The sequence below is a fragment of the Stigmatopora argus genome, chromosome 22, assembly GCF_051989625.1.
Source record: "Stigmatopora argus isolate UIUO_Sarg chromosome 22, RoL_Sarg_1.0, whole genome shotgun sequence".
Classification (NCBI taxonomy): domain Eukaryota; kingdom Metazoa; phylum Chordata; class Actinopteri; order Syngnathiformes; family Syngnathidae; genus Stigmatopora; species Stigmatopora argus.
In genome coordinates, this window is record NC_135408.1 from 9,701,020 (window position 1) to 9,724,678 (window position 23,659).

Below are 23,659 nucleotides of genomic sequence, written 5' to 3' on the forward strand. Positions count from 1 at the left end.
CTCAACACTTTCTTGTAACGATGCCCTCGGGTGTCAAACCCACAGGTTGTGTGTGTGAACATCCAGCTTGATGAACAGCTGCACTTCTTGTATGAGCTAATTGAGCGCCGTATCCCCTCACTAGGCCGCCAGCTAAAGTCTTCCCACCAGGGGAGATATTTTTAACCCCCACCCCGTCGGCTTGTAGTTAAATCCCATTCCACGCCCACCTCGTAAGATGGAGCGCTGGTCTTTATTGAAGTGCTGCAGGTCATGGCACCATTATTAACCCTTTATAAGGCAAATGGCCTTTTTTGGGGGGTAATTTGACAAATTCAGTATGGGCGAGTACATCACATTTGGGTCAATATAGGTCATAATATTCATTTGGTAGGCAAGTGTGGCCCAGGCAACCAAAAAAATGTCATGTCATGCCAATTATCATTTAAATAATAATTATTTTATGTATAATTTCTGTATGAATGAAGCAACTAATTAATAAAATGATGATGAAAGCAAATATAATAATGGATTCTAAAAGAAGTACACTGTGCTTATAGCCCCCAATCAGTTGATTTTTTTACAAAAAGGCATTTATAACAAATAAGATTCCTAAAATTTTAGTTTGAATACATTTTAAATGAATGTACATTTCAACATTTGATCATTTTTCATGTCTGCTCTTTATTTTTAAAGAAATAAAAACAAATTTATTTTCACCCTCTTAAGTGTATTCAACACACATGCATTATACATCATAATAGCCAATTTCACATATTTGCAAGCTGAGAAAAGGATGATTTGCTTTTCATTTGGATGCTTTGGGAGAATTGAGCACGCCCCAAGCGGAATTGTTATTTTTAAACAACACACAAAGGGGGTTAAAGATGACAAGCAAGCTAGTGCTGACTAGATATCGGCCCTGGGGACATAGTCTGTCTCCACGCCGCGGCCAAGCAAACGTGTGTCTCGACAGCATCGTGTGAAAGGATTTTTGTAAACCTGCATGAGATTATGCAAAGGCGCCCTCATGACTAGAACATTTACTATTTGGGATGACCTGCTTCCATACAAGCCTAGACAGCTGCATATTCATCGCTTGAACCGATGACATAAATACACATAACAGCGGGCTGTATGATTGGCTGAATATGGTATTGTACGGTAGACTGGGTGATTTTCTTTACCGTATTGCATTATTTTTAGTATGCTTTCGTTAATAGTCAGTGTTCCCAAAAAATATGGACACCTGCGGCCTGCCACACAGTTTTTATTATGAAAATATCATTGAATATGGCCCACAAAAGTACCTTGAATTCAGTGCATTTCTCAGATTTAACACAAGATAAAGTTGGTCACTCCATTATTTCCAGTCATTGTAGGAAAATGTAGAATTTCAGTACAAAAAAAAATCTGATGTGGTAAATTGACTGTGAAACATCAGTCGGAAATATTAGCATTGTGACAATATTACCTTGGGGAAAGTTTATCCACCCACTGGTAAAAAAAGAGAAAATTTGGGGGGGGGACAAGTGTAGCAGTAATGAAACGTTTGCAGAAGTTTGCAACCCTGACCTCGATCCCATCAAGAACTTGGTGGAACTAGAACAAAGATTGTTAACCAGACCCCAGTCAAAAGGTTGTAGAAAGTCTTTAAGAAGACTTCACATTTAAAACAAGATGAATAGGGCTAACTTTTTATTTGTGTGTGTGTTTTTTTGTCCCTAGCTCCACTGGAAGCACCGGAATGTCTGTGGCCAAGACTACCGTGGACAAGTTGCTGAAGGGATATGACATCCGTTTGAGGCCCGATTTTGGAGGTAGGTGGTGGGACTCTGCGCTTTGAGGGGCTCGGGCTCTTTTCCATCAAGTGGATTTCCAAGTTAAAGTGCAATTTGTGGGAGAATCTGTCCGAGAGCTTGCCAGGGGGGGCAAAACATCACTTTGAAGTGATTGCAACCATGTCATTACTATGCATCTGTTCAGACATCGAAAATGGGCGTCCCTAGAAAAGTGGGTCGAATGTGGCAAGCTGTGTGCTACAACACACACACATTCACATGTTAGTAGTATGTGCAAAGAAAAAATAGCTGAATACATAACTGCTATATAGAAAGTATGCATTCTCAACCTTTTCCGTAATGCTAAATGCCCAATCATTTAGCTCTTCTCTTGTTGTGGATTTTAAACATATAGATGTCCAATTAATTTGATCTGGGAGGGAAGGCAGCATATGAATTTTCTTTCATTATCGGTCATAAAACTTGGACGTCTATCGCCGACAATGGCGGCTCATGAGTGCATTTCATTTGCGTTTGGGAAGAATAGTTGAATAATGGATTAGTTTGATAGGAAGCATTGGGTCGAAATACGGCTTTGATGTTCCTTGCAACAGCGAGCGACTATCTGTATGGCAACCTTTTCCATTTAACTGCATTTAAAAATCAAACGCTGGTACAAAGCAGACTTTTCATTGAAGGGACATGTTAATGAAGTGTGATGTTAATTAATTGAGTGCAAGGAATGCAATCGTCTCACTTAAATTTACAGCAGTGTTTCCTAACCAGAAATGATCGTACAATAACCTGAAACGTATCATCGGGATAAAGCTCAAAGTACTTGCAAATTTTATGTTCATGCATGTTCTGCCGCATTAATTTAATTTTAATGTCTCGCTGCTAAACAAATTTATTGAATCCTTCTGTCTGTGCAAATCTCTTTGAAAATTCTTCCAAACATTACTTTTAATTGTGGAAGTAGTGCTGCGCAATATGGGTAAAAGTCTTTAATAAAAACATTTATCATGATATTGATTGGCTGCTTTATAATACATTTTTAGTAGTTTAAACCTGCCACAAATGTTCAATGCTTGAAGTGCTGCAACCTAAAACAATAAGTCAAACACGTCTATTTTATGGCGTTAATGACGACGCAAAAAAATGGCGATAGAGACTTTTATACCGTTTGGTCGCCCGGACGTTTGGTCGCCCGGGTGAATATAATTTTGAGAGCTGGTTTCAACAGTAGATATTTAGATATTAAACTCTCTCTCTCATGAATATAATTTTGAGAGCTGGTTTCAACAGTAAACTCTGTCATGTTGTCAAACGTCCGGCGACCAAACGTCCGGGCGACCAAACGTCCGGCGACCAAACGTCTGGGTACCCCATTTGTCGATACAAGTCGTCAAAATAGCTCAAGCAAATGAAAGATTTGATATTCAACAAAATATGGCAAAGTATACCCTAACTTTGGACAAACATGGGTGAGCTAGACCCAATTAAAGCAGATTTTAGCCAAAGTGTGGTTTCTATCTGACAAACAACAATTTAAACTCACACATATAGACAATGAAATTCACCCGCTAACCAATGTAGCATGTTTCTAACCCCGAGTCAGTCCACTATGTTGCGGCGCCATTTAGAATTAGTAGTGTAACGAAGTCTATAAACGATATGGATGCAATCTAAACTGCTCTTGGCTTCCTGACATCTCCCCGACATTAGTGGGTCGTAAGCGCTGATGGACATTTTGGTCACGTGAGTGATGTGATATTCAGAGAGATCAATTGTTATTCCATTGGCTGTTCTGGCCAAATATTTGCAGAGCAATCACTTGTCCTTTGATATATAACGTAAAGTAATCCAAAGAGTAAGCTGACAATTATGTGAGGCCTTTCATCTGAACATAACATTACAAGTACAAGCAGTCAGCATTGACCTGCTTAAAACCACTGAGTGCTGCAGCCTGATATCTGGTACATCCTCTAACCAAACACGCTCATCAGCACAAATGAACTCAACCGCCCTTATTTTTTTTTTGCTAACCATTGTCGAATTGAATTGTAAGCTTCAGGCCTTTGTTTAGACTATACTTATAGTATTGCATGTATACGTATCTCGTGACAAAACGTATTTTGCAAATGGCCAATCCGGAATTTGAATGCCAGCTATTTCTCTCATCCCAAAATGTTTTCAGTCTAACGACAAATAGATACATTTGCTTTACGGTCGTAATACTTTGACATATAGACACATTTATTTATGGATAACAGATCACGTTAGATGCCCATGTTCATTGTTGGGTTTTATTTTATTTGTATTAGATTTTATTTGTGTAGACGCTGCATACAAAATACTGATGTTCTCTCTTTTTTGGCATTGTGTTTTAGATTTAGATGGACAGTCAGTTCTCCAGTTAAACAGCACCAGCCAGTTTCAAAGCATCTCGTTGTGGAGAGTTGAAGCTTTTTAACCTCGGGCCTGGAGGCCGTAATGTCTTGTCGGTTAGTTCTAACATCAGTCAGCTGCTTCTCTTGCAAGTAGTCACGTTAACCTTTAGTTCACGGGCTGAATCCAAATTGTAAGCCTACTACTAGCCTACTTTTAGGTTCTTTGCTGGTCACTTGGACAAGAAATCTGGAATGTGCTGAATATGTCTGGCAGTTTTATAGTTTATGATGCCTTGCATACTGATGGGCATACGAGCAGATTTTTTTTCCACTGACCAGGATCATATATAATATGATATGCAGCATTGCAGGGAGAAGGATCGAAAAGGGTTTGAGTTCAAGTTGTATTAATAAATGATCACATTTGTGGCTTTTAGACAGCTAGCACAGAAGAGAAAGTAGTAGGCTGCTGGGATTGCAAAGTCAGGGTAATGAATCGCTCTGCTGAGAGTAAAACCCAAGAACCAGATGACTGTTTGAGTCCCTTGGGGAGTTCTTTGGGTTACAGGAGCAAGTAACCTGTCCTTGTAAAGAGATTCTAAGGCTCTTTCCTTCTTTTCCTCTTGGCTAAGTGTCAGTATTAAAAGCTTCCATCACAATATGTAAGGCTTAGCTTCCTCAACGCATTACATTAGCCATGTGCAAGAGGTCAAATGGTAGAATAGGCAGGTAATACTATTCAATTACTATCTTTATGATTATTTTGATCATTGCAAACGCCAATGAGTGGGTATTGAAATATACAATATTGGGGGAATTTTATTGCTTACATTACAAGACTTTTTGTCTGTTGGGGCATGGCCGCAATTTAAAGTTATTCAGCGCAACTTGAAAACAAAAATGAAATAACCTTGATCATTAGACAAAAGCCTTATTCACTTGAATACAATATTGCGTCTGTCATCTTGAGGTGGTCGCATCATAATATGCATACAATGCAAGCTACTTTATCATTGTTGTGTCAACCTGGACTTGCCCCAAAGTCTCAATAATTTGGCCTTTGGTCAACAGAAGCTTTAAACTGGATGCTACGTTAAAACACGAAGAAATTCCCCAACTTTATGCAGTCTTTTGACGTCTTTCTGCGACGTACTGTAGTATTTCGAATAAATTTAGAGTGCCCCCGTGTATCATACGGTATGTTGAAATGGGACAGCTTTTCAATGCCTGGATGAGAGATTCATCACAATGCACTTAAGCTTTAATGGTTCCAGCTGAGAGAGCATTAGCGTACATGTGACACTTTAATGACCTCCAACATTAAAAAGCATAGCTAGGTGCCAGGACCACTGGAATTCGCCAGCCAGACACTATCTGTGAGGCACAAATGGACTTTGACGGTAACCACCTGATCTCAGACTAAAAGTAGCAATCCAATAAGAACGCTTGCTAGACTGGAAAAGGAAAAAAAAACAATCATTCATTGCCAGGCAGTATTTGAGGAATTTAGGCCTCTTCAATTTTAGACCTTTGGAGAAAAGTGTTCATCTGACCTCTGGCTGATACTTGCTGGACATCAGAAACATTTAGAAGCTAAAAAAGTATTCACGGCGGCCACGTTTTCCAAGGCCATTGCATACTTTTCCAATAAGCGAGACCAACTCTCTGCTGCCACATGTCAAATGGCGGGGCCGCTTTGCATATACGGGCTGATAGCGCAGGCGCGGCCGTAAATTCAGTTACAAAGTAATGCCCATTCAGCACAAAAGAGGAGCGTGTTGTCAGAATCCCAGAATGGATGTCGGGGCATGTACAAGTGATATCTATCCTGATGAAAAGAGAACGTGCGGTGATTTATTACAAAGGAAACACAGCAGAAAATGCTCAAGCTGGGCGCTTTTCCCTTCGCTTAGATTTTCGATTTGAATTAAATGAGGTGTGCATGTTGGCAGGCGGCGGCGGGGGTGGAAGAGGTGCTCCGGGATAGCGTGGAGGTGACGGCAAATACTTTATCCTCCCATTCACAGGCTTGTTTTCAGCAACTTTGAAACGGAGGTGCAAAAATGCTGATAGGACGTATTCCGCTTAACCTGCACAAAACAAACGGTAAAAAAAAAAACCTAGGTCAGATATTGGGCAGGAATTTTCCCCTCTTTTCAAGCGTCCCCGGTGAGTCGAATCTTGAAAGTAGAGTGATTGATGAGTGGTGTGTCCTTGACAGGGCCAAGGACAAGTTGCAGCCATTCCGTTGTTTCTGGAAGATAAACAAGGCTAGAAATGTCATTGGAAGTACACCGAAGATAGATGTCGTCAGCCTCACTACCAGGAAGCGCACTTAAAAAGCCATCCCGTTATTGAACCCTAACAGGCAGGCGTATAAATAAGCTTTGCACATAGACATGATGGACACAATTCTTCCCGAGATGTGCATAACAGAATGATGGAATATGCAGTATTTACAGCAATACCCGATTCTCTATAAGATGACATTTTTATGGAAGGAAATGCGCTAGACTTCCTGCAAAAGAAACAAAGTATAAATGCTCTGTAGTTACTTGGAATAGAAAGGATGGTAATTAACAAACACCTAATAACCAGTTTGGCTTAGTAATTGTTCCTTTTATAAGTATTTGTAGCACTTTTGAGTTGACTGAATTATACATTCCAGCAAAACGAGGTCATCCTAGTACTTGAACTGGAATGTTTGTCAAAACAAAAGCCAGCACCATTAATTAGTTGTACACAGCAGAGATAATGTAATGGTCACATTTGAATAAATTCATAAACATATTTGCGGTTCCAATCCTACCTAAAGCATTGGGATGGATTTAAACCTGCATTTTTTTGTCTTCATCGTTCACGTGCCTTTGGCAGAACTTGACATGAAGTACTATAAATGTGATTTAATGCAGGTTACATGCAAGGTTACTCAGGAGATTAGTTGAGCAACATGGCGTCAGTTGAAAGACCCCCATGGCTGTCCTTCTCCACTTATTCCTATCTTGGGAAAAATATATGCATAGCACTAACATTGACTCAAGGAATAATTCAATTCATGCAAATAAATAATACATTTTATTAGGGACATCCCTGTTCTAATCACTTGATCAGGCCTGATCACTTCATTTTCAGTGGATCGGAATTGGGTGTGAAATATCTTGCTTTTGAAATGAATTTATTTTAAATTTTAACTCTTTGGCAGCCATCGAGGGTGATAGCTCCTCAATTCTGGGACACGAGGACAGCTGGCAGAGATTGTTTAATCCCTGCAGGGCCCCTGTTAAAATTATGATTAGGTAATAATTATTACACAGTTAATCAATGCCAGCCTTCCCAGTTGAAATAGATTTGATGTCTAGAATTAGACCTGCAAAAATATGTCGAAGGCTAAATTGTACCAAAATGAATGACTCCTCTTTAGCCAAGGTTCAGGATGGATAAATATGAAAAGTATAATTTCTATACCAGTCATGACTCTAAATTCAATACTAAGGTAAAGGTTCCGTTGAGGAAATTGTCTTCTTTGTTGAAGACTTTTCACATTTAACACTTCATTTTCAGCAGTGGTTAAACTGGATTTGTTTGCTTACCTCATATAGCAAAGTGAGCCAATTTAATTATCCAGTCCGTTCAACCTTATACCCAGGGGTACTATCCAAATCGCAACGACAACATTAATCATATACACAAAAAAATGGATTTTGCATATGCTCGTAAAATTGTAAGAGCAGCAAATCAATTTTGTTAAACAACGGTTAGTGCGGTATATTGTCGCTGTACATATTAGGATGCCCAAAGGGGTGCAAAGTTCTCCAAACTTTCTCTCACGTGGCTACTTGTCCAACGTACTCCCGACACGTATCGTATTTTGTCCAAATTGCTGAAATGCGAACTTAACCAACTTTTTAATGAGCCTTTATCAGTCGAGGTGCGTTATTAAAGCTTCTAGTGGGACGTTGATTTATGAGTTGGAAAGTCCCCGGATAATATCTGCAGTGTTTCATAATTCAATGCCAAAATCAGTGTATGCAAGCATGAAGGAATGTTCATATGATGTAGCTTTTTAGGGGAATCTCTCAGTAGGTTTCATTCATCAGCCCCGAGTTTTGTGACAGGAAAGGACGATAAGATGAGGCCACCTTTACTTATCCTCTGTCTTTGTGACTGCTGGTGATATACTGCCTCTGCTCTCTCGCTTTACCTCATCATTTTCTTTTGCCTTCTGTTCTGGCTCTTTCTGTTCCCCATGTCAGAGCTGCTGTAATGATTTCCCTTTATTCACCAGTATTTCTTCACCATACTGCAGCATCTTCACTTCTGTCCGACCCGGCGCAGCAGCTGCGGCAATAGAAACTTTTCCCCCACATCTATTGCCAAGCCGTGTACACGCGTCCTTGCGATTAAAAAAAAAAAAGCTTTTCGCTCGGAGACGTCACATGCGGTCATGTTTTGTGCAGTGTGGCGTTTAACTGCACTGTAAATTAGCATGTGTCGCCATAGAAACATTGTGACAGGGTCGTGACAGTCATCCAAGTCTGTGATTTTTAGACCGCCTTGACTTCACCAGCTTCAAGTCCGATATTCATCAAGAGGTCCCATTTCAATGTTTAATTACGGCAGTGGCGGTCCGTGCATTTTTTCGTAGCGCCTTCAACTATAAAACCTCTACTGCAGCTACAGCTGCGACACATAAACAATCATCAATAATAACCTCATACAATTGAAATATTATTTAGGAATATAGCCATATTTTACTCAACAAAAATCATTTAACTGTACACAATATCCATCCTCCTTTCTTTCTTCCTTTTCTATCGCCATCGAAGCTAATGCTGAAAGTCGCGCCTGTCCTGTCGTATTTCTGGCATACGTTTTTATTCGATTTAGTGCTGAAAATGTTCGTTCCCGGTTGCGACAGGCTTGCTTTGCTTTGGGGTTGTCCGACCTTTCTTAATGATGTTTTTCTTGAAAAGTCCGTCTTGAAAATGGCTTTGGCAGCAAATCTGTCATTGTGGGTTGAGTTTGCTCACTCTGGCTGGCTCACTCTGGCTTTGGCCCGCCTACTCTGTCACTAGTCAATCATAGTTGGTGAAAGCGATGACGTATCCTTACGCCTGCGAGAAGGCCTGGTGTCACCAAATCGAATTCTGATTGGTTAAAGCAACAGTCTTATCGACGCTTGTTTAATGCAGCAGAGCCTGCAGAACTGATTGTGAAGGCCTTGAGGCAGATTTCTGACCCTGTCAACAAATAATGGCTGAAATGTGATTGGTTAAATGCTTCAATATGAAAACACATCTGGAAGCAGTGCAACCAGGGGGGAAGGAAGCTAACAGACAATTTGGAATTATTTAATAAGTATTGATGGACAAAATATAATACATGATTCAGATATTTCTTAGGCCAGCAGAGAAGCTTGAAGGCCCTGACGGCCCGCCACTGAATTACGGTATGTGACTCCGTAGAGATGTTAATGGAGACGAGCATTTTTAGTCCTTTTGGTCCAGTTTGTGCTGGAAAACATAGCATGAAGTGAGAAGAACAGTTCATTTATGTAATGCGTTTGAGGATTGTACATGCAAAGACAATTCATGCTCCTGCCTAAAGCAAATTTCCTTATGGTGCCTCTGCATGCAGGCTGCCTCTTGGGAGAGCCATGACCGTGTTTGTCCTGCATTTTAAAATATTTGGCAGATGACTTCATCTTTGAGGCCGAATTACAAAATGTTCTTCAGGGCGGCGTGGCGTGGTGTGTGGTTTTGTGTTGCTGAAATCGATGTGACACGGACATGTTACATGGTAGCCTACATGTTGAGGGTTTTTTTAATGCATTTCCTCTCAACAGTGGGAAGACTTGGGTTAAGTCAGGTGGAAATTAGCCAGTGGGTGTGAATGTTGTCAGTCTCGATGAAAGTTCGCCTTGCGATAAAATTGTGACCTGTGCAAGCAGGCTTAGGTCTAGAAAATGAAAGAATGGATTTGTTAAAACATCAAGATGAATGGGAATTAGCACTGTACGATCGGACGATATCGATTGGCGTTGGTGCAATAAATAGATCTACTCTGCGATGTACATTTTTGGCCAGGAGTTGGCGCACAATTTGTGTTGACTTCAAACTAATAGCGATTAACTCGTTTCAATTTAAAGGGACGGCACACAATCCGACGTCTGTCACGGTCAATGGCACTGAAAGAGTGAAGGACGGTAACACAATAGTGCAAATTGCGTTACAAAAGAAGCTGTTGATTTCAAACGTCGGCTTTGCTGAATCACAATCAGTGTTCAACAGCGTGAGTTACAATTGCTTTCCTGCCATTCTTTCCTTGCTTCTTCTCTGCCGAGGCAGAAATAATTGATGCGAAACACTGTATTAAATGTGGGGGAAGAATTTGGCGCAAGATCTTGTTTTATTGGTTCGCTTCTTGCGGAAAGGCTTTCATAAGTGCAACCGGCATTGAAAACAAAAGCAAAAAAAAAACACACTCGCCTGGATAAATCATGCTTCTCTTGCAACACTGAAGGAAAAATGCCGCACAGTTGCTATGGAGCCCTCTGTTGCTAGGCAATAGGTTTATTTTCCGAGTTTTCTTTAAAGAGGAAGATTTGTGTTTTCTTTGGTGCCCATCAAATGTATTTTCAGTCGGCTTTACTAAAAGAAAGACGTTCTCCATTCTAAAAGCAGTTTGTTCAAATAAATCTATCTTTGCATATTCAAATGAGGAAGCATTTGCATGTGAGCGTTATGACATGAAGGACTCGCCGAGAAAGCGTTCAATGAATCCAATAACGTCGATGGTTACCCTTGGAGACCACATCCAGGAAAATTACGCTTCTTCCTTCACTTTCTTTTTCTTCCCCATTTCTTCAGAATTTCATTTAAGTGTGCGCTGAAGAAAATCGATGGTTGACCTCTCGTGGCTGTATTCTTCTATGTGACTCATGACTGTTATTATTATTGTTTTCCGACGCTGGTGCACTACGAATGGGAGCACTTTTTTACAGCGTGCTCTTTGATATTCTAAAATGTCTAATCAAAAACAAAATCATTTACACCAGCTGGGCGCTTTCACCCACATTACTGTTGGCTTGCCAGCTCTTTTTTTTTTCTTTTTTTTTTTCTTTTTCCTGGAGCACCAACATTTTCTGTTTCATGACGTCTAGTTTAGCGTCCGTCGTGTGATGAAGGGTTCAAACAAACCCGTGTTGCGCTTTCATCCAAACACTCCCTGGCAGACGAGCACTCGACTCCCTTGACAACTGATAAAGCCCGTAATTACCCAAAATGGCAGACTTATCGTGTTACGAGAGACTTGAATGAACGCTGTTAACCCGAACGAAAGTCGCCGAAAGGGGATGAATTTATACGTGGGCAGTTTTTCTTTGCGACGATTGCGTCGTTTGTAAAGTAGCTGCTTTGGCCGCTATTGCCTCTCCATGATAAAAGCATGTCGTGTTCAGCTGATTGGAGGCCAATTGAGCAACACTCGCTATTTGAAAGACTAAAGGGAACCACATTAGCAGCTATCGACAAGTCGTATCTCGTACGGCACTTATTCCAATTGGGCTGACGTTGCATGTGTGAACACTTTTCATGACTATTGCATACATTTACAGTGGTACCTCGACATACCATCGTAATCCCTTCCGAGACTGAGAACGTATGTCGAGCTTTTCGTAACTCGAGCGAACGTTTCCCATTGAAATGAATTGAAAACAAATTAATTCGTTCCAACCCTCTGAAAAAACACCAAGAACAGGATATTGGATTGAAAAAAATGTTTTATTTCTTCTAATTCGCCATATATTGACAAAGTAATAAATAACAAGTGGTTTAATAGTAATAAAATGTGTTTAATAGATGTAAAATTAGACGCATTTCGCGGAGGGGAGAGACAACGACACACACGGAGGCGGAGGGGTGGGGGGCTTTTCGGGGGGACTTTATCCACGGCACTCGTAAACGAACAAACACATTTAATTTAACTTGGATAAATATATACAGACACTCAAACATATGTTTAATGTAACTTTACACAAAACTGAATTCTAGTTTTGTCTTTTGTTACCTTCGTTTTCCAGGTTAGCGGTTTGCCACGCCTCCACCCTCACGTTCGCTATCGATGGACTGTTTGCTGTTGTATTGCCTTCAAAAATATTCCAAAAATGATGCACACAAATGTCCTCAGAATAGGATAACGCACGACCACTTGCCAACGAGAAATAGTCTTTAAAGAACGATCGCGGGAGCTTCTTTCCTTAGAAAGAATAACTGGAAATGCAATAGCTGAGCTTCCCACATATTAATTGTGGGTCATGAAGTTTTATTCTGAGAAAGCGTGCCATTGGCTATGGGTGTTGTGTGCACGAGTATACTTCATTACCCAGAAAGCCCTCTTTTTGCCCGCGCATTCGCGTTGTGCGTTTCCTGGTCGAAACTCGTCTGAATAAATCGTTCAGTCCTCGTAGATATAGTAGTTATACACGAAAGAGATGCGCTACAATGATAAACAGCCTCTCATGTCATGGCCACCTGGCTTGGTCGCATCTCGAAAATGTAATTGTATCGCGAGCGAATTATTCGATCGAAATTTTCGTCGTAACACGAGCAAGTTGTATGACGAGCATGTTGTATCACGAGGTACCACTGTATTTCGAAATGGGATTTTTCCTTTATTCTGAATTTGTAACGTGCATGGATGTCAGACGCATTTAACCATAAATATGACAAGAGGCCAGCATGCAAGTCAAGCAAAGGCCATTGGCATTCAATGTTGCGTTACGGCCTTGTTACTGTACTATACATTTTACATACGTGTATTGAATTGCCTCCAGGCGGGAAGAGCTGTATCAACCCCTGAATTAAATCCATTAAATATGGCATTATGTCATATGATTATATACCCACTGGATCAATGTTCATAAATAGAGATTTTGTTCATTTCTACTAATCTATAGAGCAGAGAGACTTGTGGGTAAAGACTTGTTTTAAATGGTTTCAGTGTGTTTACATCAAAACATGATCCGTGTGACCTTTATGGAAGTGCGTCCCGTGTTTTTACAAAAACAAATTGCAGCCGTCATCGCCGCCAAAATACCTGTTTTCCATTTTATGTTCAGATCAATTTGCTAATTACCATTTGGCTTTGAATTGATGACTGGTGGTTGAGGGCTATTTTGGTGATTACAAGATGAAGTTGACATCTTGCTACTCGATCAAAGTGGTTTAAAAGGAATACTATACATTGTGAGATGACATTGTTATCCTACTGGCAATATTTTTCAGATGACTAGTTTTAATCACTCTAGTTGGGCATTGGATTAAATACGTATTTGATGACGTTTTGCAAAAATGAGCCGACCTCTGAGCCACAAGTTAAGCACGAGCATATTTTGAAAAAGCTGTACTAACAAAGCGAGAATCATTTCCTTCAAAACGCCATCAAAATATGTAGAGAGCGAGACTTTGCTTTCTCGCTTTCTCCTCATCTCACGAAGAAATGTACTTTGACATCTCTGGGGAAAACAGTTACTGGTTGCCTTCTCAAAGTGCATTGGAAAATGGCTCTACTTTCCTCTGCCTTTTTTCTCCATGTTTGCAAAGAGATGGGTCAGGGGATATGACAAAGCTTCGGGGCATTCGGAAACTGGGAGGAGAAGGGCCCCCGGAGAAAAGAAGAATATAGGACATCAGACAACATGTCAGTTTTTTCTTTTTTACAGTGACCACCAACTCAAACTAAATTAAAGATCCCTATTAACTCGAGTGCTATTTTTGCTTTGCAAAAATGAACCGATTGACAAAGGCAAATGACACATTTAGTATGTGGACAGCAATTCTCATGTTTTACTTTTCATTTGAAGGTGTTCATCTCGTTGCGCACATGGCTGGCAAAATATAAACTCATATAACACGCTTACTAGCTTTGTATGATTAGTTTTTTGACTAGTATTGATGGCATTGAGTGATCATGTTTTGCGGCCTTTTTAACTGGAGGCCTATGGAGTTAATTAGTTCAAGAGACAGTGTTCACCAAAAAAGTGTCATTTGTGCCAAAAAGCAATTTTGTACAGGCGCTAAACAAAAAAAAAAATCTGTACACTGTGCGTGATAGTATTTTTTTTTTTACACCCACCATCCCCCATATAGCATTAGGCTGGCTGAGTAGCCAATAAGCCATGTTCTGATTGCTTGTGGCACAAAAATGGTACAAAAAGATGTTTTCAGTGGCAAAAATGAAAGCAAATGACATGCATCGACTTAATGTTTCTTGCAAAAATACAAAAATGACCTTTTATTCCTTTTACCTCGATGATGTTGATAACCGCCACGACAATGAGCAGCCACAGCTGCTTTCTTGCAACGTCATTGCATGCTCAGTGTGAAAAAACAAGTCGTCTGAATATTTAAGACGGCTTAAGTGTTTACAGTACACGTAAGCAATTTGCTCTGCATATCTGTTTACAAGATGTACTACAATCATGCAAATGGGGGCTACTTTGTTCTTGCTTCAGCATGGATGACTGCGTGTTTTTACAATGTTTTATGGGAGGAACCTCTTTTTTTAAGTTTGGCATGGTCTATAGCAGCTAATGAGTTAAATCGGTGCTTTGCACTTCACATTCGTTCAGCCTTTTTCTTTAGTAAGGTTTCTTCTTTTTTTTCCCCCCCTCAGGTGCTCCGGTCATCGTTGGGATGAGCATCAACATAGCCAGCATCGATTCCATCTCCGAAGTAAACATGGTGAGTCCTAAATATGAAGGATCATGGTACACGTTGCCTTCAGTGCTAATGAAATGTTCAAAACATATTGAGGTCGCATCAGTACTTGATGTTTTGTGTCATGTGTTCTCTGAATCACTTTGGCTCAAGTGTGCCTCTATAAATAAAGCGGAACTGACTCACCCCAGGTTATACTTTATATCATGTATAATAATCGCAAAATGTTGCACACTCTTAATTACATGCTGTAGAACTCAAGCCCTTATTCTTCTACATTCATGCATGAATCTTACATATTACTCTTCACTGTGACCATACTGACACATACTTATACACTTTTAATAAGCATGACTCAGTAAATGGTTTGGTCAAGGGTGTCCATATTTTTTTCTTTCAGAAAAATCAAAGCATACCAGGGCCAAATTAATATCCTTCCACTTTCTTGTGTTTAAGAGAATTGGGTAAAAACCACTGGGTTAGGTTCTGTAAATACATATTTCTGAAAACTGTGCACAAATATGCCTGTAACCCAGCAACTCTTATATGCGATTACAGCTTTTTTCATTCAATATTATTATTTTCAACAGTCTTTCCTTAATAATCCCTATACGTAAAGGTGTTATCACTGTTGAAGGATTGTTTATTTCAAACCCAAATACAAACTACGACATTACCGACCACCAATCAACCCGCATTTCTCCAACAAGATCCCATTTGATTTGTTCAGAACACGAGGTGCGTTATGAGTTGTGGCAGGACAAGTCAAGGCTTCCTCGCCATGACAACACGCCTGCACACTCTTCCTAGCTGAGAAGAACATTGGCGTGGTGCAGCCACCTCCCTTCTCACCCAACCTGGCTCTCTGTGATTTTATTTATCCTTCCCAAAAACTCAAGGGAGTCGTCAATGGCAGCTGTTTTCAAGACATTAAACGTCCGCCGAGCTACGAAGGCTCCCGGGCCAATGTTTTCACGAGAGCACGAATGCTCGGCAAAAAGATTCCGGGAACAGAAAATGTTGTTTCTTGCTGAAGCACACATTTTTTATAATTGAAATGTTTTGTTTTTGTTTGTTTGTTTCTGTGAAACCACCCCCCAACCCCCCTTTTCCAGGACTATACCATCACAATGTATTTCCAGCAAAGCTGGCGAGATAAGCGTTTGGCTTATGGTGAGCTGAACCTCAACTTGACTCTGGATAACCGTGTGGCGGATCAGCTTTGGCTCCCGGACACCTACTTCCTTAATGACAAGAAATCCTTTCTGCATGGAGTGACGGTTAAAAATCGAATGATCCGACTGCACCCCGACGGCACCGTCTTGTACGGGCTGAGGTAACAACAAACACTATGACCATGTCATATGCGGTACTCGGACGTTTGGTCGCCGGACTTTTGGTCACCGGACGTTTGGTCGCCCGGAAGGTTATTGATAATTACCATTTAAAATTGTCGCTCAAATTCCCTAAATACAAACTGCGAATTATTATTTTGTCATACTTAATGCCCTATTAATTATTAGGCTAAAGGAAAGCTCCAAATTTCACGGACTTTTATTGTTTTTTGTTGGAGAACTTGTTAGACCCTGACTGACGTAGTTTCTTAAAGGTACAACGCATGTACATACACACTTATACACTCGCACATCCGCTCAGTGAAACTGCTCAGGGCCATTGTTGGCTTTGATTGATGCGTAGACCGTGTTGTTTTACCTTGTTTGGTCGCCGCACGTTTGGGTCCGGGCGACCAAACGTCTGATCACGGTCATATCCAATAGTAATATACTGTAATCTATTTTTTTTTTTAAAAGCATGAAGCTTGTTGCCCCTCCCGAAATCTGTGAAAAAAATCTAAGATCCATTTTGGGATGCTAAAACTAACACATCAGGTGCCTTTAAAATCTGAATTAATTCATGAGCTTTTTTTTCTAAAAAAAAAAGCGCGGCAAAGAAGTGAAGGACGCTAGAAATATGTTTTGTTCTATGAATAAAATGGCAGTGACAAGGTTTGGATCACAGAAAAATGAATTATTAATGTGACAATCAGTGTTCAGATATGCTGAATTACTGAATTTGTTTTGACAAAGAAGGAAAAAAGCGTTATTTTTTTTCTTTTTATGACTCTTTAGATGGCTATAAACAAACCAGCCTTTAAAAAAAGCCAGTGCTGTGAAATTGAAAGTTTCTATTTCTCTTTTTTTTGTTGAAGCAACCTTTAGATCATTGGTTATTATTGATGGCACAATTAATTTTGAAAATAATAATAATTTGTTCTTTTTTATCAACTGGGGTTGTAAGTATTGAATAACCAGCAAGCACAGAGACTATATCAGAACAAGAAAGTTTATTTGCAGGGACCGAGGAGGTCAAGTTTGATCTAAACGTATATAAGCAATAATTGGGACTGTGAATCGCTGTTTGTTTCTACTTTATCAGAAGCAAACATATAACGGGCCCCGAGGTAAATCGTGTCTGGACAATTCTGCTTGTCTCTGTCTTACAAATGTAAGCCTTAAAGCAAAAGTAGATGAATTCCTCCATATATTGCAAATAATTCTGCCCGAAGATGTCTGTAAAAAAGCTAATCAATTTAATAACTGAAGCTTGTTCAACACAATAGACCCAAAGCAAGACGAAACATGTTAGTAGGTTTTATTTAGGCACGCTATTTGCATATCAGACTTGCTAAAAAAAATAAAAGAAAGCACACAAGAAATGTAACCAGAAGGTTAATCTTGGTTGTGACACCACAACAAATTCCACTTCCATTTCTTTAGTCCTAAATCCAAGACTGGCTATTCCAAGGGTGAGGTTTACCTTAATCCCACTGGAATTCTCATTGTATTCTGTACCTGAAACAAAAGAAGCGTAAAACGGAACAGGATCCCGATAAAATGCCCCCCAAGCCCCCACGGCTTCCTAATCTGAATTAAGATTCCCGCCTGCGCCGCTCGGGGAAGGCGAGGTTCCATCGGAGCCATAAAAGTACCATCACGAGCTGAGAAGATTGGATGCCAGCCAGAAGAAAATGGGATTACAGCTGCACTTGCGCTTCCACTGATGGCGTGCCACAAAAAAAGGGGAATCTTGTTGATACGAATTCTGGCATTAGTTTGTCCTCTGAACATCTGCAGAGGTGCTTGTTTCTTATTATCACTCTGTGCATAATGCTTACTAGCAGATTGCATCAAGACCTTGAATCCGTCCGTAGGACCATTTCAGGAGTGCGTTTTCAAGCAGATACACTTTATATGATACATATATAGTCACATGTTGCATATTGTGCAACTAATTATAATGCAAAACTGACCTTAATGTGTTTTTTGGTCTTTATATACTGTATAGAAAGCCTCTTTGAAGGTAAACACTTAGTGCATCCTTGAATTCATTCCGCCTTTTTTTCCTTTTCTTGCAATTACGAATCAGACATGATACTTTGCAAAAATATTTTTTTACAAATTGGGGTTTATTGGCTTTCTAGCATGCAAAAAAGGCCGATTTATTTATTTATTTACAAATTGGGGTATATTGGCTTTCTAGCATGCAAAAAAGGCCTTTTTTTTACATATTGGGGTATATTGGCTTTCTAGCATGCAAAAAAGGCAGATTATTATTATTATTATTATTATTATTATTATTATTATTATTATTTTTACAAATTGGGGTATATTGGCTTTCTAGCATGCAAAAAAAGGCAGATTTTTTTTTTTTTTACAAATTGGGGTATATTGGCTTTCTAGCATGCAAAAAAAGGCAGATTTTTTTTTTTGTTCTGATGAGGTGGCGGTATATATTGTAGTATTCTCTGAGCAAGTACGCTGCATCAGCAGACTGTGTGGGTGTCAGAAGTGTTGCTCATGCATCTGATGTTGTCTTCCTTGTCTGGAGTCCACCTCCACAGCCGAAAGTTACAATAACTGGAGCTTTTGGACGAGTAAAAATGCAAATGCATTCGAAGTCTATAGCATAAATATCATTTTTAACGACGACCCAAAAACTCCTCTTTTTTTTCCTTCATTATCCATCCTAAAACCCACTGAATGCATACAAACGATGTCTTACCCGGACAAGTTTGCATCTACGCAAACACAGTTAAAAAGAAATTGTTGCCCAAAATGTCAGTCATTGTTAAAAGCATACATCGTTCAGCATTACAGATCCTCAGGCTTGCTTTAAGCACACGAGTATAAGCCATGTTTTTAATGGCGGGGTTGCTTTTTTGGCAACTTTGTACATGGAAAGTTTAATTGCCAAGTGACCTCTCCGATTTATGTAATTAGGCCTGATGTTATCTCCACTCCAAGTGAATCAGCAGTGTGTCGCCCCACTCTATGTAGTCAGCGGAGGAGTGCTGTGAAGGCAGCGGGGAGGTGTAGCACAGCAGAGGGCTAACAAATGCACTTTGAGCAGCAGAATGCTTGTGCAGCACAATGCAGCTCAGTGTCATTGTGAATAATAGATATCACACACCGGTCACACACACATTTCCTTTAGTAGACTTCTTTCCCCTGCCTCCTCGTATCGTCGGCATCGGGGCTCCATTTTACTCCTTTTTCTCCATTGCTTCAATTTCAACAGGTTGTGCCAATGAATTGAATTGAATTGAATGCTTTTATTGTCATTATACCAGTATAATGAGATTTCAATGGCGTAGGCCTCAACAGGCTCTTTTTTATGTGAATTTTGCTGTGAATTTACCGCTTGTTAATGGGAGTCAATGCGTTAAATCTGATTCCTTATCACAAAATCAAGCTATTTTTCCTAAACATTTTGTAATCAAATTATGCACAAGATATATTAGAAGGATTTAGTAACCTGATTTAAAGGTGCTATTTAATACTACAGAAGTAGCTTAAAAACTATAGCTTTAAACAAGACAAAGACAAAAAGATATAAAATTTAGTCTTGCTTTTTTAACTGCCTTCTTGCCCACAAAAACATCCAATGCTAGTTTTTTATTTTTTATTTTTGACTGTATAACCATTCATTCAGTCATTCTGTCAACTTCAACTTACTAGCTAGGCCCAATTATGAATGATAGTTATGTCACAACCACAATTGCTGCAAAAAAGTGCATATTTTTGGATGCAATAACTATGAAATGGTAAAAGACAGCAATAGTTAAGTGTTAAATTCATTTTCTACATGTAAAAATGAAATAAGTGCTGTCAGTTAAATTTTTGAGGGGTGCTCGCCATTTCTTAGGACCTTTAACTTTGGGCGGTGCAGTTGGGAAAGTGGGCCGTCCAGTGATGCAAGGGTCAGCGGTTTAATCCCAACTCTGACTGCCCACAGTCCTTGTGTTAGACCCTCAACCTTAAATTGCTTCCAGTAGCCAATGGGCCAATGGGAGGTTGTAAAGCGCTTCCAGCACATAAAAGGGCATATAAGACTTGTACTGTCATTTGTAGAGAAAGCCAAGAAATCTTCTTAAAGTTTGTTTTGCTCTTGTCCTTTACCCGCAGGATAACCACGACTGCTGCTTGTATGATGGACCTGAGAAGGTATCCTCTCGATGAACAAAACTGCACCTTGGAAATTGAAAGCTGTAAGTAAATGCCGCGTTGGTAGCAATGTATGCAAAGAATACAAAAATGCACCTATTGATTAAACTAAAACTGAACACCGCAGTCTGCCCACCACATTCATACAGTCTTTGTTTACATACAGCACGCACAATAGAATACCTTTTAAATTTTCCTCAACCTTAAGCAAAATGTACCTATTGTACAAGTAGTAGGTGGTGATTATATATTGATTGAGTCCCATTTTAAACCTGATATAGATGCAATCTCAACTCATGAAGAAAAAAAAACAATATATGCTCCACTGTACAGCAGTTTGTTTTTAGTGTGTACTGCATTAACTAAAAGCATTCATTTTTATTCTGTGTAAATAGAATAATGTGAATTTTGTTATATATATATATATATATATATATATATATATATATATATAGGCATAGGCATAGGCATAAAACATCAGTCACTTTACTTGGTCAATATGCTGCATATTTGTTCAGCCTTGGATTTTGCGAAATGTAGATATGCCGGATATCTTCATATGTGTGCTTATAGACTTTCGGTGTGATTGTAAATAGTGCACTCTTATTAGTTTGATTGATGAGGTGCCTTCCATCCAGAAAGAGATTGAAAGCTATTGACTCTGAGTCCCTCGGTGAATTTAATGTCACTGAATCTGTATGTGGCTCGTCCAAGGTAAAATATGGTAAAAGTGCACTGAAAGGCCAGGCTGCGGTGCATGTATATGGCCCCCTTGGAAATAAATCTACAACGGTGATCACTTTTGATTGCGCTTCCAGCTGAGAATGTGCAGAACAGCCAAGTGACACATGCTGATGAATATTCATGCTGGATGGGAGGTAGGAAGGGGTGTCACTGACAGGAGGAATGCTTAAGAATTGTTGTTATAATGCAGGGTGGTCTGCACAAACGTTTTAGAGAGGGGAAAAAAGCAAAAACAAACCAAAGGTTAGGTTAGAAGTTTTTTTCATCCTGTATTCGGGAAATTTCTTGGTTGCAGTAGCAAGACAGACACAAGACACACAAGACATTGTAGACCTAGATAAAAAAAATGGAGCCGCTCACAGGAAGTGCACAAGGTGGGGACCTTCTGCAGACTCAGACTGAGGTTACCGCACAGTCCCTTAGTAGTCTGGAGGACTGGTCTGGACCACTTTGCAAGGCTTGCTTGTATATCATTCATAATTACAAGATGAGTTGTGTATGCGTCCATGAGGAAATAAGCCATGTTGACTAGCAACAAACTATGTGGTGGAGTGTGTGGTTCATGTGTGGGTGGAAGCCAAATACAGCGTGTCTCTTCTCGTTCCAGTGTGAGTAACTGCTGCCGACAGTGTGTTTGCGCAGAGTTTGCCTTTGTGTGCTAATAACAAATGTCTCAATGAAGTCATTGTAGCTTGTAATATCGTTGCTCAGTGGAACGCTTCTGAAAAGTCAAGGCATCTGCCCACAAGTGAATCAGGTTAGGGCAGAGTGCATCATTTATCAGAGGGAACTCCAGTAGTTATCTGCACGGTGCACCTTTCACTAGAGCCATTGTTGTATTTCACGGTTATTTCTTGAGCGTGTGTGTGTGTTTTTTTGTTTTCCATTTTCTTCAGACGGATACACCACGGATGACATTGTGTTCTTCTGGCAAGGAGGGGACAGCGCTGTGACGGGTGTCGATAAGTTAGAGTTACCTCAGTTCTCCATTGTGGACATCCGATTGGTCTCCAAGGAAGTGAGGTTTACGACAGGTAAGCCGTTGACTGCATTGATTTAAAAAAAACATGTTTACCATGTTCAGAAAAGGAAAAAAAATGATGAATGCCAAGGTTTCGTCACTTAGCAATATTTACAAGGCATTCATTGGATGTATCGGCTGCCATTTTGACCTTGGATTGGACGTTTAGTGTTGTCGAAACATGAGCATACATAACCAGTTTTTTGCATATTCCTATTAAATCGCACTGCAAATAGACTTTATGTATTGTAGCACTGAAAAGGAGAGACTAAAGTAAGTTTAAAATGTAGTCATCATGTTTGGTCCAAGTGAATTTCATTAAAATGAATTGCCAGAATGAATCTCAGAAGTTCTTAGATGTTGTTTGAGTATTTGTCTCCCATTTGATGAAGCACATATGCAAAAAGTATTGATTCCTTAAAAGATGTACACCATTCTGCAAATGATGAGGTCATCCGTCACTGTGGAGCTCCTTGCCTAAGCATTTTCTTTTATTTTATTTTTTTTTCCTCCAGAAGTACAATTTAGCAGTAAAACCAGATAGTGTAGTGTTGCATTTAACTATATTTAGAGTCATCTTTTGAGTTTGCAAACTATAAATAAGTCAATATATAGCTGAAGCAGAGTTCTCGCCTGGTTGCTTTTATTGCTTTTTGCATCAGCATTTTTTATATGCCTGCTTGTTTAAATCTAACTGTGAGATTTATATATATAAATGTGGTGCAAGTATTTGACATATGTCAGCAAAATATTTCCCAAAGTGACCGAAGGCAGTATAGTAGTAGATCCTAAGAAGCATGTGTTTTGTCCTTTGGTGTGCAGTCGTGCATTGCAATCACCTTTTTAAATGGCCTTTCAGTAATGTTTAGAGGACAGAGGGAGCGAGAGGGAAACGGCGAGCGAGCAGCTCGCTGTGACAAGTCTCAGAGGGATGCTGGAGCGGGCCTGCTGAGATAGGGGCTTGCAGAAAAATCTGCCGTGTTTGCGACTTTCTGCCATGTTTAATTGGAATCGAACTTGTCCCTGGAAAGGAATCCATCGCTTTGGGGAAATTAAGTGCTCCATCTGAACAAACGGAGAAATGACTACCCTGCACGTTGTCAAGTTCCCAGTTTGGAGCTCTTAACGCGTACCCCCCTTTTCCCCGTTTTGTGCTCTCATCTGGGCTGCGGACTGACTCCATTGTTTTTGCTTACAGGTTCTTATCCGAGGCTTTCGCTGAGTTTCAGGATTAAGAGGAACATTGGCTATTTTATCCTGCAGACGTATATGCCCTCCATCTTGATCACTATTTTATCCTGGGTCTCCTTCTGGATCAATTATGATGCTTCTGCAGCTCGGGTGGCCCTGGGTAAGTTACTGTACATCCGTATACGTGATACCCAAGAACCACCCTTCTACTACACTGCACTTCTAACTTTCCATTTTTTAATGGATTTTTAAAATGTATTTCCTGTAGCTCATATGTTAATCACTTATGCAAGTAGGTGTTCGCTAGCCAACTGTTTAACATTTTCACTCC

At 39.9% G+C, this 23,659-nt stretch overlaps 1 protein-coding gene across 4 annotated transcripts in view; it reads left to right on the forward strand.

Annotated features, from left to right (window-relative positions):
- Positions 1-23,659, forward strand: part of gabrb4 (gamma-aminobutyric acid type A receptor subunit beta4) — a 105,456-nt gene that overhangs the window by 73,077 nt on the left and 8,720 nt on the right. For all 4 annotated transcript variants that reach the window (XM_077591544.1, XM_077591542.1, XM_077591543.1 and 1 more), the window contains 6 exons: positions 1,708-1,799; positions 14,825-14,892; positions 15,984-16,204; positions 20,334-20,416; positions 22,013-22,150; positions 23,336-23,488. In XM_077591544.1, the coding sequence (XP_077447670.1) occupies positions 1,727-1,799; positions 14,825-14,892; positions 15,984-16,204; positions 20,334-20,416; positions 22,013-22,150; positions 23,336-23,488 (736 nt within the window). In that variant the 5' untranslated portion in view covers positions 1,708-1,726. The remainder of the gene's footprint in view (positions 1-1,707; positions 1,800-14,824; positions 14,893-15,983; positions 16,205-20,333; positions 20,417-22,012; positions 22,151-23,335; positions 23,489-23,659) is intronic.